We start from the raw sequence: 24,785 nt of genomic DNA on the forward strand, positions 1-24,785 counted from the left end.
CAGTTTTAAAATTATATATATATATATAATTAGCAATGTATCATCGTTAGTATGACTACTTTATCGTGATCTTCTAGGAAATCACCATGGAAAGTAAAAGCATATTCGATGGCTTGACTTTTCATTAGAATTCTTGAATTTGAATAACTGGAAAAAGGAAACAACGACGTAACCTAATTATTTCACAGTTAAAAGTTTGATCAAACCTTTGAAAAGACAAAACAGCAGTTATCACATTTAACACGTGCCAACAACTACCAACACTAGGTCACTCTAATAATTAATAAAGAATTATTGCTACATATGGTATTGATAGTTGATACCCTCCTTAAGTCCTAAACTCCTTATTATGAAAAAGTTGTCAAATTTGATTGACCAAATTAATGACAATGATCAAATCATATAACAAATATTACCAAGTACCCAACTAATACACGCGTTTGAAAAACTTCACCCTAGCTAGGTATTACTGCAAAATTATACTAATTTTCCAGAACCACTCCCTTCCGAGCAATTCGATGAGTATATCATCATTCAAGCTAGTATATATGAAGTAGCGTATGCATGGGTCGGGCCCTGCCGAATTGTTAGATTCACATTCGACTCTGGCTTAAAATAAATTCGATTAAATTAGGTGGATTTAATATAAAATTAATATATATAATTTTATAAATTTTATAAAAAATTTTATTATATAATAAGTGTTTTAGTTATATAATATAATTTTGAATTGGATTGGATTCTAATCATAACTCAAATTCGACTTAAAAATAATACTGAATAAATAACAAATCCGAATCCAAAAAGATATACTTTTAAATTTGGATTGGATTATGGGCATTGGATCTTGCATGCCCTTAATTAATATGAAGTTATTAGTCATTAAAATGATAGATAATTAATATGAAAAGATTTTATCTAATTTTTTGAAATGTATTTTTTTGTTCTTCCTTTTAGCAGTAAAAAAAAGCACAAATAAATCTTCCTACAAAGAGTATACAATTAATTTATAGAAGAGATAAAATATGCCGTAAACAATACATATTAACACCAAAAATATAGTCGGAAAAACAGAAAAGCTCTGCATACAAGTCATTAGGGCTTGTATGCTTTACAAGTTCATTAACCAATAAACCCTCAAAACGCGCTGCAATCCTATGTCTAATACACGCGCTATATAACTACCAAATTTAAAAGATTTGTTTCCTTTATTCGTTCTTCTTCTTGTTCTTCTTCTTCTAGTTCTTCTTCTTCTCGTTCTTCTCTCCTTATTTCTATATTTGTTTCGTTCTTCGTTCTTCTCCTCGTTCTTCTTCTTCTCGTTCTTCTTCTTCTCGTTCTTCTCTCTTTTAACTCCAGCTTCATTTTCTATCAATTTTTGTTTACTGAAATCAAAGTTTGGATTCGTTTTGAAGATAATGGTTGATTCAACGTCAGATTCTCAGCTGAATCAGGGTGAAGTGGATTATGAATTTGAATCTAACGAAGTTCCTGAGGTTTGATTTACTCTGAATTTTGTTGTAGTAATTTGTATAGCATTGTGTAGCTGAATAATTCGTGAACATTGACTGTCAAAATAATGCATGAAGATAAATCTGTGGATTGAATGTAATGTATTAGTTTTAATTAATTATCTGAAATTTATAGCAGACGCTCGGGTGTAGATCAGATCTTTTTTGGGTGTATTTTTGCTAGAAGTGTGGGTGTATTTACAGTTTACTGCTTTTTCTGTTATTTTAACTGAGTTGTTGTTGTTCGGGTGTATTATATCAGACATGATTGGATGTGTTTTTAGTTTTTGACATGGTGTATTCTGCAGCCTGTGTATTTATAGTTTATGACTTTTATTGTCATTTTAGTTGAGTTGTTGCGGTTCGGGTGTATCATATCAGACATGATTGGGTGTATTTATAGTTTTTGACATGGTGTATTCTGCAGCCTCTCTCTGTTGTTGATGACCAGTTTATTCCCAAGGTTGAAATGACCTTTACCACCCTTGAAGATGTTGGAAAAGTTTACAGGAACTACGCCAAGGCTGCAGGGTTTTCTACAAGAGTTCGGAGCACAAATAGGAAGGAAAACGAGATTAAGAACCAATTGATTACATGTAGCAGAGAGGGAAAATGGAAATCTAAAATATCTCAAACAGCACAGGGAACTAAGCATGTCCATTCGTCGTACAATAGAGAATAACGAGGAGGCTGGTATTAGACTAAGCAAAACTTTCTAATCATTTGTTGCGGCTGCCGGGGATCATCGCGAGTTAAATTTTATTGAAAAGGATGTGAGGAATTACATTACAAGAGAAGTGCGAGAAGCGTGGGTGTGCTTAAAGACTCATTTGATAGGAATTGAAATGATTTTCTGCTGAATTTTGGTCTTGTGGACAACAAGTGAAATACTTTCAGGTAATGTTTGTTTAAAATCTGTAGCAGAGGTGTAAATTTAATTTTTTTCGGATGTATTTATAGTATGTGTTTGGGTGTATTCTGCAGATCTCTATGAAAACCGTCATATATGTGTTCCAATCTATATGGATCACCACTTCTGGACAGGGATGAGAAGCACACAAAGGAGCGAGAACATGCATTCTTTTGGGTGTAAAAGCAGTGTTCTTTTGGGTGTATTTCTGAATTTTCTTGTATTTCATATTTTACATATATATACATATATATACTTCAGAATCTTGTTTTTATGTTATAAAATACTATCTTTTTTACAACGGTTTAAGGGTTTTAGGGATTAGGGTTTAAGGTTTTAGGGTTTACGGTTTAGGTTTTAGGGTTTACGGGTTAGGGGTTAGGGTTTAGGTTTTAAGTGTTTAGGGTTCAAGATTTTAGGGATAAAGCATCAGGGGATAGATTTTTGGGTGTATATTCAACTTTCTTTGGGTGTAAAAAATGGCAGGTTATGGGTGTATATTTGGTTTGATGTTTTTCTTCATATTATAGTACCTGTAATTCATACATTTTGAATACAGCAGAGAGAGTTTAATTATTGAAAGAAATTTTACAATAAACTGGATTATAATTAGAAAATTTTTACAGCATATGTTCAATTTGTTACAGGACTATATAACATTTACATTAATCAGTGTCAATATCCTTCGAATCTATTTGACAATTTGGTGATGCACCCTTAGCGGCGGGATGTGCGTCAGGCCACCAAATCCTTAACAATTGTTTTCTTCTCCTCGCTCATGTTTCTGAATTTCTCACTTAACAAATGTGTTGCACACTTAAGGTCTTTGGTTTGCTGTAAACAAAGCAAAATTATAGTCAGATATATTTCTATTATATAAAACTGATTTCATCTAAGACATATATTTGTTCTTATATTTTTTTCAGCTTGGTTTCTGCCTGCCATTTTTTCTGAAATGAAAAATACACCCATAGATATCAGTAAGATACACTCATAGATATGATTCAGATACACCCATAGATGTGAGTCAGATACACCTATAGATATCAGTCAGATATCACTCAAACATGCATTAATATACAAGGTCAAGCAACATTACAAGGTTAAGCAATATACACCCATGGACAAGCAGTTATCCGCGAAGAATTACGGTAGAGCAGTTTATGAATGTCTTCGCGGTGGACTTGATTTTACCAAAGATGATGAAAATGTGAATTCTCAACCATTTATGCGTTGGAGAGATTAATAAAATCTATAAATCTGAATATATTACTCCTATTGAATATTCAAATTCATTTTTCTATTACTATTTTTTTTATTTTGTGATTTTATTCTATAAATTTAATTATATTAAATTGATAGATTTTGAAAGTTGAATTCAATTTCTATTTTGAGATTTGTTTTTAAGTTTTACGATATACCATAACAATATACCCTCCCTATATATAAATATAAGATGATATAAATATTAAGTATAGAACAGTTGCAACTGTTGACTATATTACAGTATATCAGTTCAGAAATATACACCCAACAAATTATGCTATATACACCCAACAAAATACTCAATATACACCCACCAAATCACGCAATATACTCCCAAAAATCAGTTACCAGAAGAACTAGAATACTAAGAACAGTAACACCTAGAACAACTAAGAAGAATAGAATAACCTAGAAGCAAGAATAACAGTAAAACCTAGAACAAGTAGAACATTAAAAACTGTAAAATGAGACCTGGAATAAGAAGAACAGTAAAACCTAGAAGAATGTAGAAGAACAGTAAGACCTAGTTCGAAATCTGAAAAATATACAGGAATGGTAATGTAACACACCTTGAGTATTATAGCTTTATTTTCTCTGGAGATTCTTAATCGAGAGTTTTATGGAAGGGTTGCGTTTTCTCTGAATGGCTTTGAGAAGTGGAAGAAGTGGAAGAGTCTGCCATTAAGGGGCGGTTTACGCGAAGAGAAGCGTAAGCGTTTGAGTGGGAGCGCGTGAATGTTACGCTCCATTCAATATAATTAGTGCGCGTGTGGAATGTTTGTGGGCTGGGGGCTTGTAACACTTGTAAGGCCTTATTGCTTGTATGTGTAGCAGGCCCGGTCGTAAAAATTGGACTAAATCGGTCAGTTTGGCTAAAAAAACGGTGAGTTAGATCTCCAATCGATTCAATTCAGTTTAAAGACCATTTAAAATTAAGAACCGATAAGAACTAGTCAAATTAGTGAAAACTGGTCTAATTAAAACGTTAAAAAAAATCCAAAATTCATAAAGATGAAATTTGAACTTAGATTCTTTTTCTATTATATACTTTCCTTGTCACTACTAAGCTATATTATTCTTTATTATTTTATATCCTAATTATTAATTATATAATAAAATTATATAATAATTTTTTTAGATATTATTTTAATTTTATATTCATTTATATTTAAATTAATTATATTTTTTATTATTCATAATTATTAATATAAATATTATTAAACATGTATAAAGAAGTTTAATTATTTTTAAAATATTAGTTAAGATATGTATTTTAAATTTTAATTTTAATTTTTTAACTATACTACAACAATATAGATTATTTTTTAGGGTTATATGTGTAAAAAAAGAATTAAAATTTGTCAAAAAAATAAATTTTGACACTATTTTAACTATGAAAGTATGTTAATAAAAATTTTGTCAAAAATAGTATTTTTAACATATAAGTAATTGTGAAAAAAGTTTAAATCTTATTTTGATAAATATTGGCTGTCAAAAATAATTTTTTAAAAAATTTGAGAATATATTTTCTGTGATACTTATTAACCGTCAAAAATACTATTTATTGACATTTATTGACCATAAAATATTCTCAACAAAAATTTTTAACAAAGAATGAGATAAGATCTTGAAACCAAAGAATAAATTGATATTTTAAAAATAAAGAATGAGTAATATGATTTCAAACTAAGAGCATTGTAATGTTAAAATTGACAGAACCCGAAAAAGAAGAGAAATAGTGAAGTAAATTGAAAACAAATGAGTATTAAAATTGAGAAATAATTTTCTATGGTCAAATTATTCATTAAAAAAACATAAAAATTTTTACATTTGTAATATTTCTCAAAAATATATATTAATTTAATATTTAATTATAATATTAAAAAATAAAATATTAAACTAATTCTCTTTTCTTATAAAACTATTTTACATTTTTTATTTACATACCACCGATTACTTATCCAACTAATGATTTATCAGAGCCTAACCGATTCGAAAGTTCAATTCTTACAACTATATCCAAAAAGATACATAATAACAACAAAACATACAAATAATCTCAAAAGAACAAAAAATACTGCATGAAAGTCACAAATCTTTTTTTTTTATACGTACCCGCCAATCACCACACAATATCATCTTAATTGCATGATTTATTAAACTCCACCGCCATATTTTTCAGTAGTAGTAAACCTTAGCACCATGTTTGGTTAGAGAAAAAATGAGTAGAAAAAAATAAATAAAAAATGAATAAAAATGATCTTTTTTAGTTTGATTATCAAACAAAATAAAAAGAAATTGTAAATTCTACTAAAAAAATTTTCTTTTCATCGCAAACAAAAAAATAAAAAAATACTATATTTTTTATATTTTTAATATTATCCTTAATTACATTATTATTAACAATTATTAATATAAATTTGATTTTAATATATTATTATAATAGAGATTCATATTTAAATATTATATATATTAAATAAATTAATTTTTTTTTTCTACTTCCAAATAAAGTATAAGGACTCTATCTGATTATTCTATTTCTTTTTACTGCTCTATACGGTAGTTATAAGAAAACTACCATAACTGAGATAAACTGTCGATAACATCTACATGGTGGTTCTGGTTTAATTGTTGGTCTTCGAAAAAAGCTTCAGTACAAGGCCAATATAAAGATAAAAAAATGTTATGTAAAGAATTTACATAAACCCAAAATAAAAAGGTTCTTTTACGAAGTAATATGGGTATTAAAAATATAACTATTTATATATCTTATTTTATCAGTTTAAATTTTGGAGAGAAATAGTTTTAGATATAATTTTGTAAATTCAAGAAATTCACCCAGCCACAAGCATGGTAGGCTTCTTCCAGGGTCCCACAATGCAAAAACCTAATAATAAGGGCAATTTTGTCCTTTCAGTTAGATGGCTGAGTGTTTAGAATGAAGTAATCCGAATGAGCTCATCATCCATCAGCATCAAAACAAACACCAATAAGAGGAAACCCTCCTTCTTAGGTGGCAAAACTTGATTGGTTGTGGCTCTTCAACTTGTTTTTTTTGTCTCGACTCTCGAGCACCACCCTAGTCCTTTTCAAATTTTTGGAAATACAAAGAGAAAAACAATTTTATATATTTCCTAGTTGAATAAAAGGCGTGTGGTGCCTCTCCAATTTTCTCCCCCAATCTAGTGAACACTTTCAAAAACAACTCCACAACGGAGAATCATCATCATTATTCATCGAAGGGAAGAAGGGAAATAATGGAGCAAGAGCTACTTAGAGGGCGTGACGTGGCAAATCAATTGCTTCAACTTCTTGTTCATAGATCCAATAATAATGATGAACAAGGGTTGACGTTGATCTTGCCACTTGCTGAAGATCTTGTGCACCAAGTGCTAAGATCATTCACAAACACCATTTTGCTCTTGAACATTTCCAATAATAGTAATAATATTGATGATGCAATTTTTCCCATCAAAGATTTATCTTCTTCTTCTTCCCCATCAAGTTGCCAAAAGCATGAGGATTTAGATGAGGCTTGCAAAAGCTTCCACACAAATAATGGAAGAGGGCGCTACAAGAGAAAGTAAGAGTTATTTACAATAAGTCATTAAAACCTTTTTTTTAAAAAAAAAAACAAAAAACTTAATTTGTTGATTTTTCCTATTTTAATTATCTCACTCTTTTTTGAAGAAAATAATAGTATTATTATTATTATTATTATTGTTGTTGTTGTTTGGCATGTATGTATATATGAAAGAGAAAGATGATGATTCAGAAGGAATAGTATGTTTTAGAATTTTATTCTTTAATTTGTTTTATTTTATTATTTTTAAATTAGGAGTGAGACTCAAATTTAAAATCTTTAAATAAAAATGTAGAGATTATATCATTTAAGTTATAACTATTTTACTTATTACACGAAAAATTAAATATATAATATTGTATGATTAAGATTCTGCATATAGATAATATGCATCTGTTAAAAGGATTGGTAGTGCCCCCGATAATAACAACACATATATTTCTAAGCTAATGTATCTTTTTAATTAAGAAGAAGAGTTTTCATGTATTTGTAGTAAAAAATTCTTATTCTATACAAATTTATAACAGAAAATTATTTTTTATAATACCTTTTTTATTACTTTTAATATGCTGTGGTTGGTATTTATGTGGTGTATAAAAAAAATATTAATTATATGGTAGAACGATAAGAATTTTTCATAATTAGATCGATCTAAAATTTTTCATAAATTTTTTAGTAGTTACAGTAGTTTTGAAATCTAAATTAATACACGTCTGTCATAATTATGTTTATTCGTCATCACATATATTTTTTAATTTTTTTATATGTTAATATTAAGCTAAAACAAATTTTTAATTAATTTTAGTATATTTAATTTTTAACTTTTTTAGTAGTTACTGCCTAACTTATGATGATAGATAGGGTGTATATTTTGTAATTTAGTGCCAAACACTTTTGTTAAATTAACAGCAGAGACATAATTATTGTACTAAAATACTGTATTCCATCTCATATCCTTTCATTGCAATTATAAAACAGCAACTTGGTGATTTGGTCAAAAACTGAATGGACATACATTAATATTATTAGTATCATAATCATTGGATCATCAATTGTGATATAATGTGCTTTCATCTGCTAGCTAGAGTATGGATTAGCTCATCAGCAAATAGATTAATTTTTTATAACTCATTTAATTTTTGTCTTGATGGTAATAAGAACAACTGCACCAACTTGGGAGAAGGACAATCCAATTTTACTTGAAGATGGCCATGCATGGAGAAAGTACGGACAAAAGAAGACAATGAATTCGAAATACCTCAGGTATAAATTTATTATTCAATTTCAAATTATTACTTAGCTTCTTATACACGTGTAATTCAATTAAAATTATTGCCAATATATGTTAAATAAAATTATATAAAACAGCTTCTAGTTAATTAATATTAGTCGTCAACATTTACGATTTAGAATTAAGACTTCTCTTTTAGAATTTAAAATTTAATAAAATAATTTAAAAAAAATAGTTGATGTTAACTGAAAAAATAATAGTCTATTATGTTTTGATTAATGTTATAAGACCAATAATATTTATTAATAAAATGTAGTATTAATTCCCTAATATTTTTTTTATTGAAAAAACATATACCAATTTTTTTTTTAAAATAATTTTTTTCTGCTTATATTTTTCTTCACCCACACTTATCAAGATCTTACTTCAATTCCAAATACATATTATACATTTTTTTCATAATTTTTAATAAAACTGTCACTGGTTTTCGATATTCTTTTACTTTTCAATATTCTTTTATTGGTCAAGTTTTTGTTGTTCTTCTTTTATATTATATGATTTTAGTTTTTTTTTGAATATTAACTCGAGCTAAAAATAAAATTTTAAAAAAATTAATTGATAAAATATATTTAATTTTCTAATTTTATTCTAAAATTTTTATCTCAATATTATATATTACATGATCAACTCTAAATACAAAAAATTAAATTTTAAATTTTAAATACTAAATTTTAAATTTTAATAGTATAAAAATAAGGTGTAGGTCTAAAATATTGGCTAATATTAATAAAATGTAGTATTAATCCCCTAATATTTTCTTTTTTGAAAAAACATATACCAATTTTTTTTAAAACATAATTTTTTCTTTCAATTCCAAATACATATTATACATTTTTTTCATAATTATATTTTTAATAAAACTATCACTGATTTTGGATATTCTATTTCACTTTTAAATGTTCTTTTAGTCGAGTTTTAGATGTTCTTCTATTATATGATTTTAAATGTTCTTTTGAATATTAACGCGAGTTAAAAATAAAATTTTAAAAAATTGATTGATATTAATTGATAAATATATTTAATTTTCTAATTTTACTCTAAAATTTTTATCTCAATATGATATATTATCTCTATCGATCATACTCATCATTTTTAGGAAGAAAAAAAAATTGTTTTCTCTCTAATAATCATATATGAATTAATGGGCAATAGAATTGAATGGATGCATGGCAGGAACTACTACAGGTGCAGTCATAAGCATGATGAGGGTTGCCCAGCAATGAAACATGTTCAAAGAATTCAAGAGAATCCTCCATTATACCGAACTACCTATTATGGTCATCACACTTGCAAGAACACTAATTATTATAATAACGAGGAATCAATTATTTTGGAACATGAATCCAAATCTTCAATGTTCCTTAGCTTCAATAATAACAATAACAATATCATCCCAATTTTGAGATCAACAAAACAAGAGGCAGTGGAATTAGTGATTCATGATCATCACGATGACCATAGTGTTGCTACTCATCATCAGAGTCAATTATATGATCACTATGAAGTTGATTTAGAATATTCTAGGCATAATGTTGCTATGCTATCATCATCATCATCACCATCTTGCACTGATGATACTACTGTTCATCAGTTTGACAATATTTATTATTATGATTTTGGATGGGACTTGGATTTTGATGTCTTGGCATGTTTTGATCATCATCAAGATCAGATTACGATGATTATGTAAGATTTTTAATTTGCTTACTACATATGGTGGAAAAGGAAGCTTCGTTATAAGTAATAGAATTGAGTGTGGTCGTTTTCGTATTGGAAAAAATTAAAAAACAGTAAAATAAAGTAGATATCTTTCTCCTTCTCCTCTTCATACTATTATATATATGTAATTTGTACATACCCCTTTACCTATAAATTTCAGCATTTCAGGTATGGATTTTGATTGTAAGAATTATCGATTTTGAAATGATTTCTGACAAATTTTCTCTTTTCTCAGTAAATAAATGAATATATAAATTCAATAAAATTAGTGTTTTTCAGCTATTTTTTACATAAATTGAAAAAAATAATTGTAACAAACATATACATAGATTTAATGTTTTGTATATTCTCTTTTTAATATTTAAAAATACAAATTCAAAAATTCTAAAAATTATTTTGTTTAAAATTAAATTCAAAACAATCCAAACAAATTTTAAATTACAAAAATAAGATCAGAATCAATTTTTTTTTTAAAAATCCTAAACTCCAAATTCTAAAATCTTAAACCCTTAATTCTAAGAGGCATGCTACACATACAAGTCTTTTTTATTTACAAGTCTTACAAGTTGCTACACATACAGGCCTTTTAATGCGTTATTCAGTTTCCAAAGCGCTACACTCACCATGTATTATGAACGACTCTTCTTCTTCTTCTTCTTACTTCTTCTTCCTCTTCCTCTTCCTCCATGTATTTCTTCGTTATTTTCTTCGCCTTTTCATTAGTTGTTTTACTTGCGTTTATCACTGGTATTCTTGCTTCGGTTTTTTTTTCGATTTTCATGGTTTCTGAAATCAAGTTTTGAAATCATTTTGAAGATAATGGAATTTCAGAAATATACCCAAACAATTACAGAAATACACTCAAACGATTACAGAAATACACCCAAACAGTTACAGGAATTCACCCAAACGATTATAGAAATACACCCAAAGGATTACAGAAATACACCAAAAGGATTACAAAACTACACCCAAAGGATTTAAGAAATACACCCAAAATTCGTTGAAGTACACCTTATGCATAATTTAGAACTCTTCTTCTTTCTCCTCCTCATCTTCTGCTTCTTTTTCTTTTTCAAAAATGATTTCAGAGCTTGATGTCAAAAAATAATGAAAATCGAGAAAGAAAACAAAGAGAAAAGCACGTAAATGAAGAAGGAGAAAGAGAAGGCAAAAATGAAAAAAAGAAGAAGAAGAAGAAGAAGAGGAGGAAGAGGAAAAAGAACGTGTAGCAAGAAGAAGAAGAAGGTGCAGTGAAATTGTGTAGTAACGGTTGAAGAAGGAGAAAGAGAAGGCAAGAAACGAAAAAAAAAAGAAGAAGAGGAAGAAGAAGAAGAACGTGCAGTAACGGTTCAAGCGCGTCAATATAATGACTTGTAAAGACTTGTATAAAAAAATGTTTGTATGTGGAGAATTTCTCTAATTCTAATGCCTTAAATTCAAAAAATTAATTTTTTAATTACAAAAAAATTACAACAACACGTGAATAGGCATTCAAGGAGATAAAAAAAAAGTAACAAACTAAAAAAGTGGGAAAGAGGTTATAAAAGTGATAAATTTTTTATTACCAAATTCAAAATAAATTTAATTAAATTGAGCTTACACTTAATCTTGGAGATTGAAGATTGAAGAAGGAAGAGGAGAATGAGGAAATAGAAGATCTACAGAGAGTTTTTTTTTGGTGACCGATCTACAGAGAGTGAGAAGAAGCTTTTTCTCTATTACAGAAAAATCAGAGAGATCACAAACAATTGTGACGTATATATATGAATCTATTACTCACACCACAAGCTACTTAACTTACCATAACTACATATACCTTGAGCCATTCATAGCCTCAAGTGCCAGCTCAGCTTCTACTCAACTAACTGAATCCTAACAAACTACACAGCTAATTTTACTCACTCCTAACTAATTGTAACCAATTCTTTGCTTCCAAATCAGATGACAGTCATGATGTTTGATATGCAAAAATGTATAGATACTTAATAGGAGAAAAACTACTACAATAGCCACACTTTAAATGAAATAATAAATTGATTATATTTAGGTCATGTCTCGTTTAGAAAAATATCTTTATTAATAAAGCCATCTTTGTAACCTTTATGTAACGATCTATATAATATCTATGTAATAATAAAATCCTTGAAACTCTCACGCTTCAAATCATATCCAGATATTACAATTGATGGATCCATGCAAAATAAAAACAAATAATAAGGAGCCTCAGAGAAGTAATATTAGGATCCATTAATATTCAAATTACAATCTAATCAAAACTACTAAAGGTAAAGTAACTAATTTCATATTCATCACTACTATTAATTAATCCTAACCAGTCCTGACTTCATTGTCAGAATTCCATTAAAATTTCATAATAGGTTCTTGGATACACAAAGCATTATTTGATTAGTGGAGGACAAATCCGGAAAATAATAATCTCGAAACTAGGTTAAAACAAAAGTTAATCAAGCTTTACTATGATTAATTAATTTTAATATTATTGATTATTTCAAGCTAAGTCTTTGTCAATTGTTAAAATTTAACCATGAGTTCAAATATAAAAATTAAAAAATAAAACCAATGAAAAACACGTTTTCTCCCAAAAATATATAATACAATTACTAGCTAATCCGTTTAATTTGACTGAACAAGAATAATTGCCTTGCCTCAAATTGAGAGCAAAATTGTCCTTTTTGTGTACATCTGATTAGAATAGATAATTTTTTCAATTCAGATCATCCATATTAAATTATCAAAAATATATATTATAGGACAAAAATATACTTATACTCATAAGAATGATTGAAAAAATTTGGTTCTTTGATCGATCTTTTTCTATCAAAAGTTTTCTATATTTCTAATAGGATTGAATCACAACTCTTTGATGAAAAAAGAGATATGTTAAAGACTAAATAATTTAAAATAATATAATTTATTATTATAATTAATATACGTATTATTTACAAACAAATTAAAAAATTAAATAAATTTTCAAACACACGCAATCACGTATAGCACTAAGTAAGAATGATGACGTCATCATCATGATGCATTTCCATGAAAAACAACAACCTATGAATCCAAGCTCCTGGCGAACACATCAGTTGCAATATACAAGAGAAAAATCTCTCTCTCTCCCCCTACCTATACGTGGCAAAGCCCCATTGGCTGTGTTCTCCAATTAAACTACTTAGCTCATCAACACTACTTGCCTCTCATCATCATCACTATATAAAAAGAACATTAATCAAAGTTCCACTATATATACTTTTCATATTCTCTCATCATCTAATTTTGTGAGGGTTTAATTTCTACTACTACGCACAAAAAATATGGAGAATCAAAATTCAAGGGGAAGAAAAGAAATAATAGAACAAGAGCTACTTAGAGGGCGTGACATGGCGAATCAATTGCTTGAAGTGCTTGTTGCTCATAATAACAAATCCAATAATCATCACTATCTAAATAGATCATATGATGATGATGATGATAAAGGGTTAATGGTACTATTACCATATGCTGAAGATCTTGTGCATCAAGTACTAAGATCATTCACGAATTCCCTTTTGATCTTGAACACTACTACTACCACTAAAAGTGATGCTATTGATCATGATGTTTTCTCCGATGGAAGGGTGGTTTTTGATTCTGCAAAATTCAGAGATTTCTCTTCTACTACTTCTTCTCCGAGTCTTCATCACACAAACAATAATCGATTAAGAAAGTAAGAATATAATCATATATTATAGGGTGTACGTAGATATATATTGGTATATATCAAATAATTACTTTATGTATGTTATTGAATTTCATATTAATTATATGTACAGATTTTCTCAATAGCTCTTAGCTTCTTGATGATTAATTATTATGGTATTGTCTTTTATTTTTATCCGAAATGATATATATGCCTCTCATATGATTTTGTCACGGGTGTTTTCTTCATTAATTTGATCTTTTCCTAAGTACAAAACTCTTATGTCAAACAAATGTTTTGTCTCTTCAATTTTTAGGTTAGTGTACTAATGTAGTCCCAGACAATATTTGGGTTCAATTTTATTTTAAGTTAATGATATCTGATTCCGAAGGCTTTCAAAAGAAAACAAACAAGAATTTATTTACTAACTTAATTAACCCAAATTTATATGTCTTGAATTTGATAAGATCATCTGTACCAACATGGGAGAAGGACAGTCCAATTTTAATTGAAGATGGACATGAATGGAGAAAATATGGACAAAAGATGACAATGAATTCAAAATACCTAAGGTATTCTTCAATGAAATTTCCAGCTTTAATTTTATGAATTTAATTTTAGTGCACTGAAAATATAAAATGTTATCCCATCTATTTTTTGAATAGCTATTCATACGATCAATGTAAAAATTAATTATTTTTGCCAACAAAACGTTAATAATTAGATACATATATAAAATTATTTTATTTATATTGACAATGCATCAAAATTAAATTCTTAATTTTATTTGTACCATTCATTTCAAAATACTAGGGTTATTAATCATTTTCTTTAAAAATAATACATATTTTTTTAACTAATTAAATTAATTAATATATATACACTCAAACATAAATGTATCTTAATAATATTACAGTGAATTTGGTTTATATTTTCACTTTTAAAATTTTATTAAAAATAATAAAAATAATAAAACATTTTTTATCTTTACTTTTTATTTTTTTTATTTTTTTATTCATAAAATTTTAAAAATAAAAAATATTGAAAATAAAATTATAAATCAAACCACACGTAATTTTCTAATGGAGAAACAGGTAAACTAAAGCAACATTTATTAGAAAAACAAATTATTCCTAATTCAATTATAACCTAATCATGTATATTAATAAAATAAACATATGATTCAATAAAATTGTTGCATGCAGGAATTATTATAGGTGCAGTCACAAGAATGATCAAGGTTGCCCAGCAACAAAAAAAGTGCAACAAATTCAAGACAATCCACCATTGTTCCGAACAAGCTATTATGGTCATCACATATGCAAAAGCATCACTTATAATGAGGAAACAATTTTGGCATCTGAATCTTTTTCCGAAACTTCTATGTTCCTTAGCTTCAATAATAATAATAATAATAATAACAATAATAGAAATGTTATTATTACACCTAGCAAAGAACACCAATTTTCATCATCACAAGCTTTTGGATCAAAAAACTTCATCTCACAAAACCAATTATTACTATCTTCATCAGATTACTACCACCCATTATGTGTCTATGAAGAACTTGGTTTCGACTATTCTAGGCATCATGATCCTATGCTATATTCCACTGATGAAAAGGTTCAATTTGACAATAATGCTTTAGGGTGGGACTTATTGGATTATGATGGCTTGGCATGTTATGGTCAACAAAATTAAGAAGACTTTTGGTGACGTCAGCTTGGAACAGAGATTCAATAGAATTTAGGTTTCTTAATTAACTATTAGGAGAGTTTGTTAAGCAAATTAAATGATGAGTTGAGTTTTATTTGAAATTCAGAAGACAAAAGCAAAATTAATTAATTAAATAAGAATCTTTCTTCCGTTAGATTTTTCCTCCTTTTGTAGAGACTTAATTAAACAGCGGTTGTGTAATGCATATAAGTTTTACTTTTCTTAATAAATTATGAAATTTGTATAATAATTAAGATGTTGCCCAAGGATTTTCACTCGTTGGTTTGGCTTGTTGGGTTTTTTAAGACAAATTAAAGATTTAATAAATTAAATCGAGATGATATGGTTTAGTTCCTCATAAGTATTTTTATTAACAATTAATTTTTACGTACAAGTCATTTAATTAATTAAATAAGTCTAACAAGTCGAGTTGAAACCTATTTTGGCCCGTGAAATTTTTGACCGGTCTCAATTTTGACCTTCAAATTTATAGTTACTCAATTAATACCCTCAAATATTGGATCGTGTCCCACGTTTGTTTCTGTAGCTATTTCCATTAACGAAAATTTGATATGGCACGTTAAGTTGACAGAGTGTGTATGTACGTTGCACCCAATTTATCAGAATATAGATGTATGATGAGTGAATGATGTGGCAAAAGTTGAATGAACTCAATTTAACCTCTCCATAGATGATAAAATCCTAATTTGCATCCCTCTTTTCCCAATACGTTCAAGACTTTGCTGAAGAAATGATGAGTTCAGGAAGTCAAGCTGTAAGGAGTTCTGCACGATCATGTTCTCATGGGGCTTCTGTGAGGAACCTTACTCATGGGAGATTGGGGAAGATTTCTAATCGGGGTGGTTGTGGAATGTGTCCAGTGTTTCGATGGTCTGGAACGAATGTCAATCCTGAGAGACTCTTTTATGGGTGTCCAAAATATAATGTAAGTTATCAATGTCGTCTTCTTCTTCTTCAATGTGTTGCTACTGGTACTTTTGTTTGATGAGTAATCTTAAATTTTTTTCTTTTTGTTGGTTGATGTGAAATTGGCAGAGTTCTGGGAGAATGTGGTGTGGTTTCTTTATGTGGGCAGATGGCAAGGAAGAATAGAATTTAATGGGCAAAACACAACCTACAAGCAGTGATGATAGTTGGAAGATGAATTTAGCATGTACAATTACTTCAATGAAAGTTGAAAATAGGTGTTTGAAAATATGAATTAGTATTGTAAGTTTGGTTATTTGTTTAGGTATGTTTGTGACTGTTATGTATGGTGTAAGTATGATTAAATTTTGATTAAAAGTGTGGACCTAAAGGTGTGTACTTTGAGGGTGAATGAAAGCATTGTATTCAGATTTTCATGAAAAAGAAGCATGGTGTTAGCTCCTCTGGTACATATGTAATGTTGCAATAGTGAAGAAGTAAAGCTAAGTATTAAACATACTGATACCATTCATAAACCTGGAATAAAGTGTCTACATTTCGGGTAAAAAAAAGGGCATTCATAATGAATATCCAAAAGCATTGCTTGCCAATAACTGAACAAATATCCAGAAAGTCATGAACAAAATACATCCAGAAATTCTTCAACAAAATAGTCAAGTATTTGGACACATATAACCATGTTCCAGTGACACAAGATAAACATAATTAGAAAAACAACTACCCTAACTATAATAGTCTATCACAACTAAATATCATTCATTTCTTCCTAGGAGGTTTGAATGCTGGCTTCAGTCCTGGTGTTGGGACGAATTTTATGAATTCAACCATCCTTAAAGATGTTCCAGTACTTACTCCCTGTAATGGGCCAACACTTGTTGATCCTAGGACTGGAGATGCTTTCTTCTTAAGTTGTAATTTATTAGGCATTGTTGCAGGAGTTACCTATAGTTGCAAGTAGAATATAAGTGCCCATCAATTTAATACACAATTAAATTAAACAGATATTCAAAATAAACGTTAAAAACACAAATAATAGGACATATTGGATTCTTACTTGTTCTTGATCTCCATTATCTGGTTGTGAAAAAGGTGCCTGTGATAGCATAATCTCTAAAGGAGCCTTAGTATTTGTTGGGGCCTTAGAAGTAGTAACATCAGTTGCTGGAACAGGGTCACCCTCTGCTTCTCCGTCTTGTGCAGACTGACCCTCTATGGATTCATTTGCATTAGAACTCTTTTCTTTCTTCTTAGCTATTACAGCTGCTGCAGCAGTAGTAAGGACAGCTGCAATGTCATCAGCTTTTCTGTGGGAGCAGCTTCTCTTCGTGTGACCTTTTGTCCCACAGTAAGCACAAGAAAACTCCTTGTACTTTCTAGCTAGTTTTGTTGCATCTGTCTTACTCTTCTTACTTCCTGAAGGCTTTTCATCTGCATCCTTCCGTCATTTCTTCTTCAAAGGACCTAACTTCCTCTGAATCTTGGGAGCTTGAGGTCTACTATACTTAGACTTCTCCCATATTGCTTGTATGTTCAGGGATGAAATTCAAGGAATGCTTATATATTTCTCTATATAAGTCCATTGTCAACCACTTGTGACAATAGTCTTCAGGATTCCCATCGAGTCTAGCTATTGCAGCACATGCATGAACATATGGCATGCCTGAAATTTAGATTACATCCAATCAGAGAGGATGTTCAGTCACAAACAATTTATATTCAATCAAAGCAGAATTTGTTCCAAGCTAAATTGTATGCCTAACACATTTATTTCAATCAAAGTTATGATTCCTACAAAAGTTGGCAATTAGACCTCAAATGTATATCTGAAACATTTTATAACTACTACCAAATAAAAAACAATCTTATACCTGTGATCTGTCAGAATCTGCATGTGCATATATGCTTTTCCAAGTCAACAACCATGTTTGTTGGCCTCCTATGAATCTCAAATCTATGATAGCCATCATTACCATACCACACCAGATGCTATTTTTGGGACTCCTTCCTTATCTTCTCTAGTCTACTCCTCTGAATAGGAGGTAACCTGCCAATGTGGTGTTGCAGCTTCACTTTATTTTTTGTAATTGTTCTCATCACGAACATGTGTACTTTTTCTAGTATAGTGAGTATAGGCTTTGCCCTATATTCCTATATCCTTGCATTGAAGATCTCGCACACGTTATTACAAATATTATCTAGCTTCGGAGCATGGCTAAAGTATGCCTTGGTCCAACTTTTCTTCGGGCATTTGTTCACCTCATTCTTTCTCTTTACCTTCTCCATCTTCTACTCAAAGCCATGCCTAGTTATCTCTCTTGCACATTTTCATAACATGGTTCTTAACTCTTACTCTTTTCATTGCTTGTTAAAATTCTTTCATAGGTGCCACACACAAAACCTATGGTGCACTTTAGGCATCAATTCACGGACTACTGGAATTAACCCCTGCCATAATATGCAGAATAGTTAGCAGTTAATGTTATCGAGCCCCAATTAAGCCCCCCAAATTAACACTTAAGACTCTATATGATCTCTTAAATTTAAATTATGTTCCAACACAGTCTCCCAAAATTGCAGTCAAAATTTTTAAAGTTTAAATATTACTTTTTGCATGTCCGCCATAAAGCACCAGCTGTTAGAGGCTACATCACCCAGATCAACCAACAGAAGCTCCAAAAATCATCGCCAATTGTCTTTGTTCTCGACCTCTAAAATGGCCCAAGCGATTACATATATGTGGTTGTTGGCGTCTTGTCCAACTGCGGCTAGTATTTGTCCTCCAAAGTGTATCTTCAAAAAGGTTCCATCTAGCCCAATTAGAAGCCGACACCTAGCCTTGAATCCTTTCTTGCACCCATCAAGGCATATGTACATTTTTTTGAAAGTTGGTTCTCCTTCAGGTTGCGGCTTCACTCCTATTTTAACTGTTGATCCAGGGTTACTTTTCAGTAGTATCTCTACATAGTCTCTGAGAAGTGTGTATTGTGTTGTCGCATCCCCATATATAATGTTCCTTGCATTACTTAAGGCTCTAGTTAGAGAGGACTTATTCAAGTCAAGATCACACTTTCTCTTGAAGTAATCATACACTTCTCTATGCTTGAGGTGAGGGTATTTTCTTATTTTCTTTACCAGCTTTAGGGCTAGCCACTTCTTATTTGCTGCCCTATTTTTAGTCTTCCTTGCACATATGTGGTTATTGTTGAATGTTTTCATCTGCCTGCAAGTCTCTTCATGATCCATAGAGGCATATGTAATCCACTTACAACCCTCCTTCTTGTACTTGCAAACAGCTCTCACCCTATAACTCTCATTCCTTCTGAAATTAATTTGCCTCTCCTCTTGTACAGTGAACTCCCTCACTGCCTCAATAAAATCATGTTTGCTATTGAACTTCATCCCGACCTCCAACTTTAGCTCTCCAAATCTTGCTCCCTCCACGAACATTGGAAAAGCATCGTCATCATCCGCATCAGATTTTTTGTCTGAAATAGGTGGGGTCTTCATTTCCTCAGATTTCCATGAATCATTTCCATTGGAATCATCGTGGTATACATTAAAGGCATCATATGGTGGTTGGACTTCACTAACTTTTTTTATCACTTGACCCAAATCAATTTCCTCATTCGAATTCTGAACTATCAGCTCATCTTCTTCACACAAGTTTTCGAGACATATCTTACCTTTTGCCTTATTCTTCTTCATTTTCAACTCCCTAGCTCTTGCTGTAGCAATCTCAGAATCAGAATCATCATCGCTTGAATTCTCAAAAGCCTCGGGTCCAGGCCTATAGAGCTTATCTTTCACACTTTCATACGAGTCACTACTGTCACTGCTTAATGTCATTGTAGGGACCTCACCAATAGCCTTCTTCCCTTTGGGTGTAAATATTGAAGCTGATCGTGTCACTCGTTTTGGTGGTGGTATTGTTACCTTCTTGACAGCACCTTTCCTTGGGATAGACTTTGAATTCTTTTTGACACTTGTTGCAGACTTTTTTTGTAGTGGTGATTGGAATAGATTTCTCAGATTTATTAGTTTTTGGTTTAGAAGAACATGGCCTAGAAAGAGGCATTGATTTAGGTTGGACTAGAGGTGTGGAGGTGGTAGACTAGGATGTAGGATTTGAGGTGAGCTGGACTATAGGTGAAGAATTGGTTTAGGCTACAGATTTTGACTTGGGCTGGGTTGGAGGTTCAGAGGTGGGTTGGGCTGGATGATTTGAGGTGGGTTGGGTTTGAGGTTCAGAGTTGGGCTGAGTTGGAGGTGTAGAGTTTGGCTGGCCTGGGGGTACAGAGTTTGCATCAGGGAATGTGATAATATTTTGTTCAAAGGGTGTGTTTGGGATACATGAAGATGGATTTGAGGTGGTGTCAGATACAGGAGTTTTTGGATTGGGGGTCATAGAGACTAGTTATGGAACCTCATCACCTTCATGTTCAGAATTTCTATAATCAAGGTACACATGCACTGCACCTTCATTATTCTTTGTGTGAAAGCACATCTCCAAAAGCCCCTTCTCATGTGAGAGTGCTCTCAATCCAGTCTTTAGGGACCTCCCAGGAGCTAGCCACCAGCACTCCTTCAAGTTTTCATATCCTAGAACCTTGTAATAATTTCTTATTGAGAACAGTCTAATGTATCTTCCTATAGTCCAAACAACTGTTCAATTTGGTCTCTGACATACACCACTTTTCGATCTTCTTTTGTCTCAAAACTTCTTCCATATTGAATGACAATTGTTATATCATCATCCATCTATATTGCAAAATAACAAAAATCTCAACAATGATTTAAAAAAAACAAAGCATACTGGCTTAACCGACTTCAAACTCTAAACAGAACAATAGTTCATCATTCATTTTTAAACGACAAATTTTTTAAATACAAGCAATAATACACACATAATAACATTTATTCAAAGACAACAAAAGATACAATTGACATTCTCTTCTTCAGCAAGGAAAAAAAATCCTAGCATCATTCACATGCAACTTCCAATGCCCTAGATATAACCAGCACCTTGCTTCGACAATAACAATGCAATACAAAAACCAAAACAAAAGCCAAGAACAGAGTATCAAGAAATTTGTGAAAAAAAATAAAACTTCACTTCCTAACATGATCTTCGTCATTTCTTTCCGCGACAATGCTAGTTGTTCAGGAACCTCACCCAACAGTCCAAAACACGACGAATGTTACTCTGATTCTCCTTTCTCACAGTCAAGCATGTGAGAAGAACAAAAATGTGGAGAAGAAGAATATAAGAAAAAGAGAATGAAGAAGAAGGGTTAAGTTACTTCTATGTCTTCATCTATATGTTGACCAAACTTTTTTAACCCAAAGAAGCCCTTAAGCGACGTTGCATTGACTGAAAATTGGGAGGAAACATAAAAGGACGTCATTTTAGGGTTTCCTACATATCAGCTTAACGTGCCACATCAGATCTCCGTTAATAGAGATAGCTACAGGGGCAAACATGGGGCACGATCTAATATTTGGGGGTGTTAATTGGGTGACTATAAATTTGGGGGTCAAAATTGAGGCCGGTTGAAAATTTTAGGGGCCAAAATGAGTTTCAACTCCTAACAAGTTCTTCTTCTTCGTCGTCACTCCTTCGTCTTCTTCTTCTTCTCTTTTTTTTTGTTATTTTTCTCTTTCGTTATCGTCATCACCAACACCACTTCCTCCTCTTCCTCCTCCTTCTTTTCTCATTGGACTTTGTTCTTCTCCTTCCTTTTCCTCCTTCTCCTCCATCATCTTCATCATCATGATTATCATCGTTATAGTCATCATCGTCTTCTTCTTATACGTATTGTCGTTATTTTTATCGTCGTTATTGTAGAATTTTTACCCTATTGATGATGTTGCCTGATCCAAAATTTTTGCCATAGAAATTTTTCAAGTTTCTTCTTGTTTTACTCTCTTAACAAGAATAAAAACAAAAAATCAAATAAAGAAGAAGAAACACATAATACTGCAAAATTACTTAGAAGAGGATAAACCTATATTCATTCAACTAAAAGAAAAAAAAAGAAATAAAAAAATACAGCATTAAAGAAAATATTTTTGTGTATTTGTATCAAATTTCAATGTAAAACTGAGATATTATGTGTATTGTTAAGAATTTTTGGTGTATTTGTACTGATAAATTTTGCATAATTCAAAACTCTTTCTCTTCCTCCTCCTCATCTTCTGCTGCTTCTTCTTCTTCCTTTTTATCATCATCATCATCATCTTCTTTTTTTTCTTATTCATCTTTCTCTTCTTGTTATACCTTCTCAAGTTTTTTCTTATTTTACTCTCTTAACAAGAATAAAAATCAAATAAAAAAATCAAATAAAGAAGAAGAAAAAACACATAATGCTGTAAAATTACTTGGAAGAGGATGAACCTACATTCATTCAACTAAAAAAAAGAAAGAAATAAGGGAAAAAAAGAAAAAAATGCAGTATTAATTTTTTTGTGTATTTATAGCGAATTTTGGTGTAAAACTAAGATATTTATGTGTATTGTTAAGTATTTTCGGTGTATGTGTACTGATAAGATTTAGGTAAGTTTGGTAGTGTGTCATAAGAATCCCACGAATCGTCGATAACAGGACAGATCTGAGACCTCCAGGATATGGCAGGGAGTATAATTGGACTAAACAAAGTATATTTTGGGAGTTGCCTTATTAGAAAGACAACTTAGTTCGACATTGTCTTGATGTGAGGCACATTGAAAAAATATGTGTTTGATAGCATCATGTACATAGTAATAGACGATGAGCGAACAAATGACAACAATAAAGCTAGGATAGACTTTATGGACATTTGTAGGCAGCCAAATCTGAACTTAAAGAGACTTGATAATGGGCGGTGGGCTAAACCAAAGGCGGTGTTCTCTCTAAGTGATGGAGTAGAGACAAAATATTTGTAGGTGGATTAAAAGATTACAATTTTCTAATGGTTACATCTTTAACTTAGGCAGGTGTGCAAACGTATCACAGGATAGGCTTGCAGGGTTAAAGAGTCATGATTGTCATGTATTCATAGAGTCTTTGCTTCCGATCGCGTTCAAAGAACTTCCAACCAACATCTGAAAATCCTTTATGGAAATAAGTGAGTTTTTTAGGGAGTTATGTGCTACAAAACATATCATCAATGACCTCACAGTCATGAACAAGAACATTCTCATCATACTTTGTAAGCTAAAGAGAATATTCCCTCCATCCTTTTTTAACGTTATGAAATATTTAGCAGTCCACCTACCGTACGAAGTAATACTATGTGAGTCGGCTCAATTTCGATGAATGTACCCATTTGAGAGGATGATTGGTTCATTCAAGTGCATCGTGAATAACAGAGCTTGAATTGAGGGCACCATCTGCGAGACATTTTTGGCTAAGGAAACTTTCATATTTTGCTCTTTCTATTTTCTGTCTCATGTTGAGTCATGTAGAACAATGGTTACAAGAAATGACGAGAGGGGAGAATTCTTGTTAAGTTGAACAACATACCCAATTTTTTTGTTGGAAGGAGCTGCAATGGGTGCTGGCAGTGACTACTGGTTAGAGTAGAAGGAGATCGACACCGCATATCTGCATATGTTGCTTAACTGTGACCAAATTTCACCCTACCTTGTGAGTTTTTTAAGTCTTCGTAAATATTGCAATTAGTAACTTACTAGCTTTTTAATTTAATTAAAAATTTGTTATCCTATTCTATCATATAGGTTATTTCGAGAGGCAAATCCAGAGACTTCATTGAATAATTTTTCACATTGGTTCCGAGAATATGTCAGCGTGCAGCTAACTAACACAACAGATTCAGAACTAGTTGCACTTAGTTGGAGCCCAATGAATAAGGCCACTAGCTACCGGATTTACAATGTTAACAAACACCGGTTCCATACCTTACAATGGTTGATTGGAAAGAAAACAGATAATGCCAGAGTTTGGGTTCATGGGAATTCAGGTGGGGTCCATTCTGATTGGTTTGGTGTGTTGCACAATATAATTGAATTATATTATTTCTGTTGCACTACGTACAAGGTGTGCATATTTAAATGTGAATGTATGATCCAAGTTCACGACAAGGAACACGAAAGCACAAGGGTTACGATATCACTAAAGTTAATATAACTAGGAAATATAGATA

At 30.9% G+C, this 24,785-nt stretch overlaps 1 protein-coding gene across 1 annotated transcript; it reads left to right on the top strand.

Annotated features, from left to right (window-relative positions):
- The first annotated feature begins 6,613 nt into the window (after positions 1–6,613).
- Positions 6,614–10,268, top strand: LOC107459487 (WRKY DNA-binding transcription factor 70). Its single transcript, XM_016077712.3, has 3 exons — positions 6,614–7,270; positions 8,429–8,533; positions 9,735–10,268. Exons 1-3 carry the CDS (start codon positions 6,945–6,947, stop codon positions 10,249–10,251), a joined length of 948 nt encoding a protein of 315 aa, XP_015933198.1. The 5' UTR covers positions 6,614–6,944; the 3' UTR covers positions 10,252–10,268.
- The last annotated feature ends 14,517 nt before the right edge of the window (positions 10,269–24,785 follow it).

Source organism: Arachis duranensis, chromosome 7 (assembly GCF_000817695.3).
Source record: "Arachis duranensis cultivar V14167 chromosome 7, aradu.V14167.gnm2.J7QH, whole genome shotgun sequence".
In the NCBI taxonomy this organism is placed as follows: domain Eukaryota; kingdom Viridiplantae; phylum Streptophyta; class Magnoliopsida; order Fabales; family Fabaceae; genus Arachis; species Arachis duranensis.

Bases quoted from the DNA above. Each gene is read 5' to 3' on its own strand.
- LOC107459487 (XM_016077712.3), top strand. From the start codon at position 6,945: ATGGAGCAAGAGCTACTTAGAGGGCGTGACGTGGCAAATCAATTGCTT. The intron at 7,271-8,428 runs GTAAGAGTTATT...GATGGTAATAAG, and splicing joins AGAGGGCGCTACAAGAGAAA to AACAACTGCACCAACTTGGG. The intron at 8,534-9,734 runs GTATAAATTTAT...GATGCATGGCAG, and splicing joins ATGAATTCGAAATACCTCAG to GAACTACTACAGGTGCAGTC.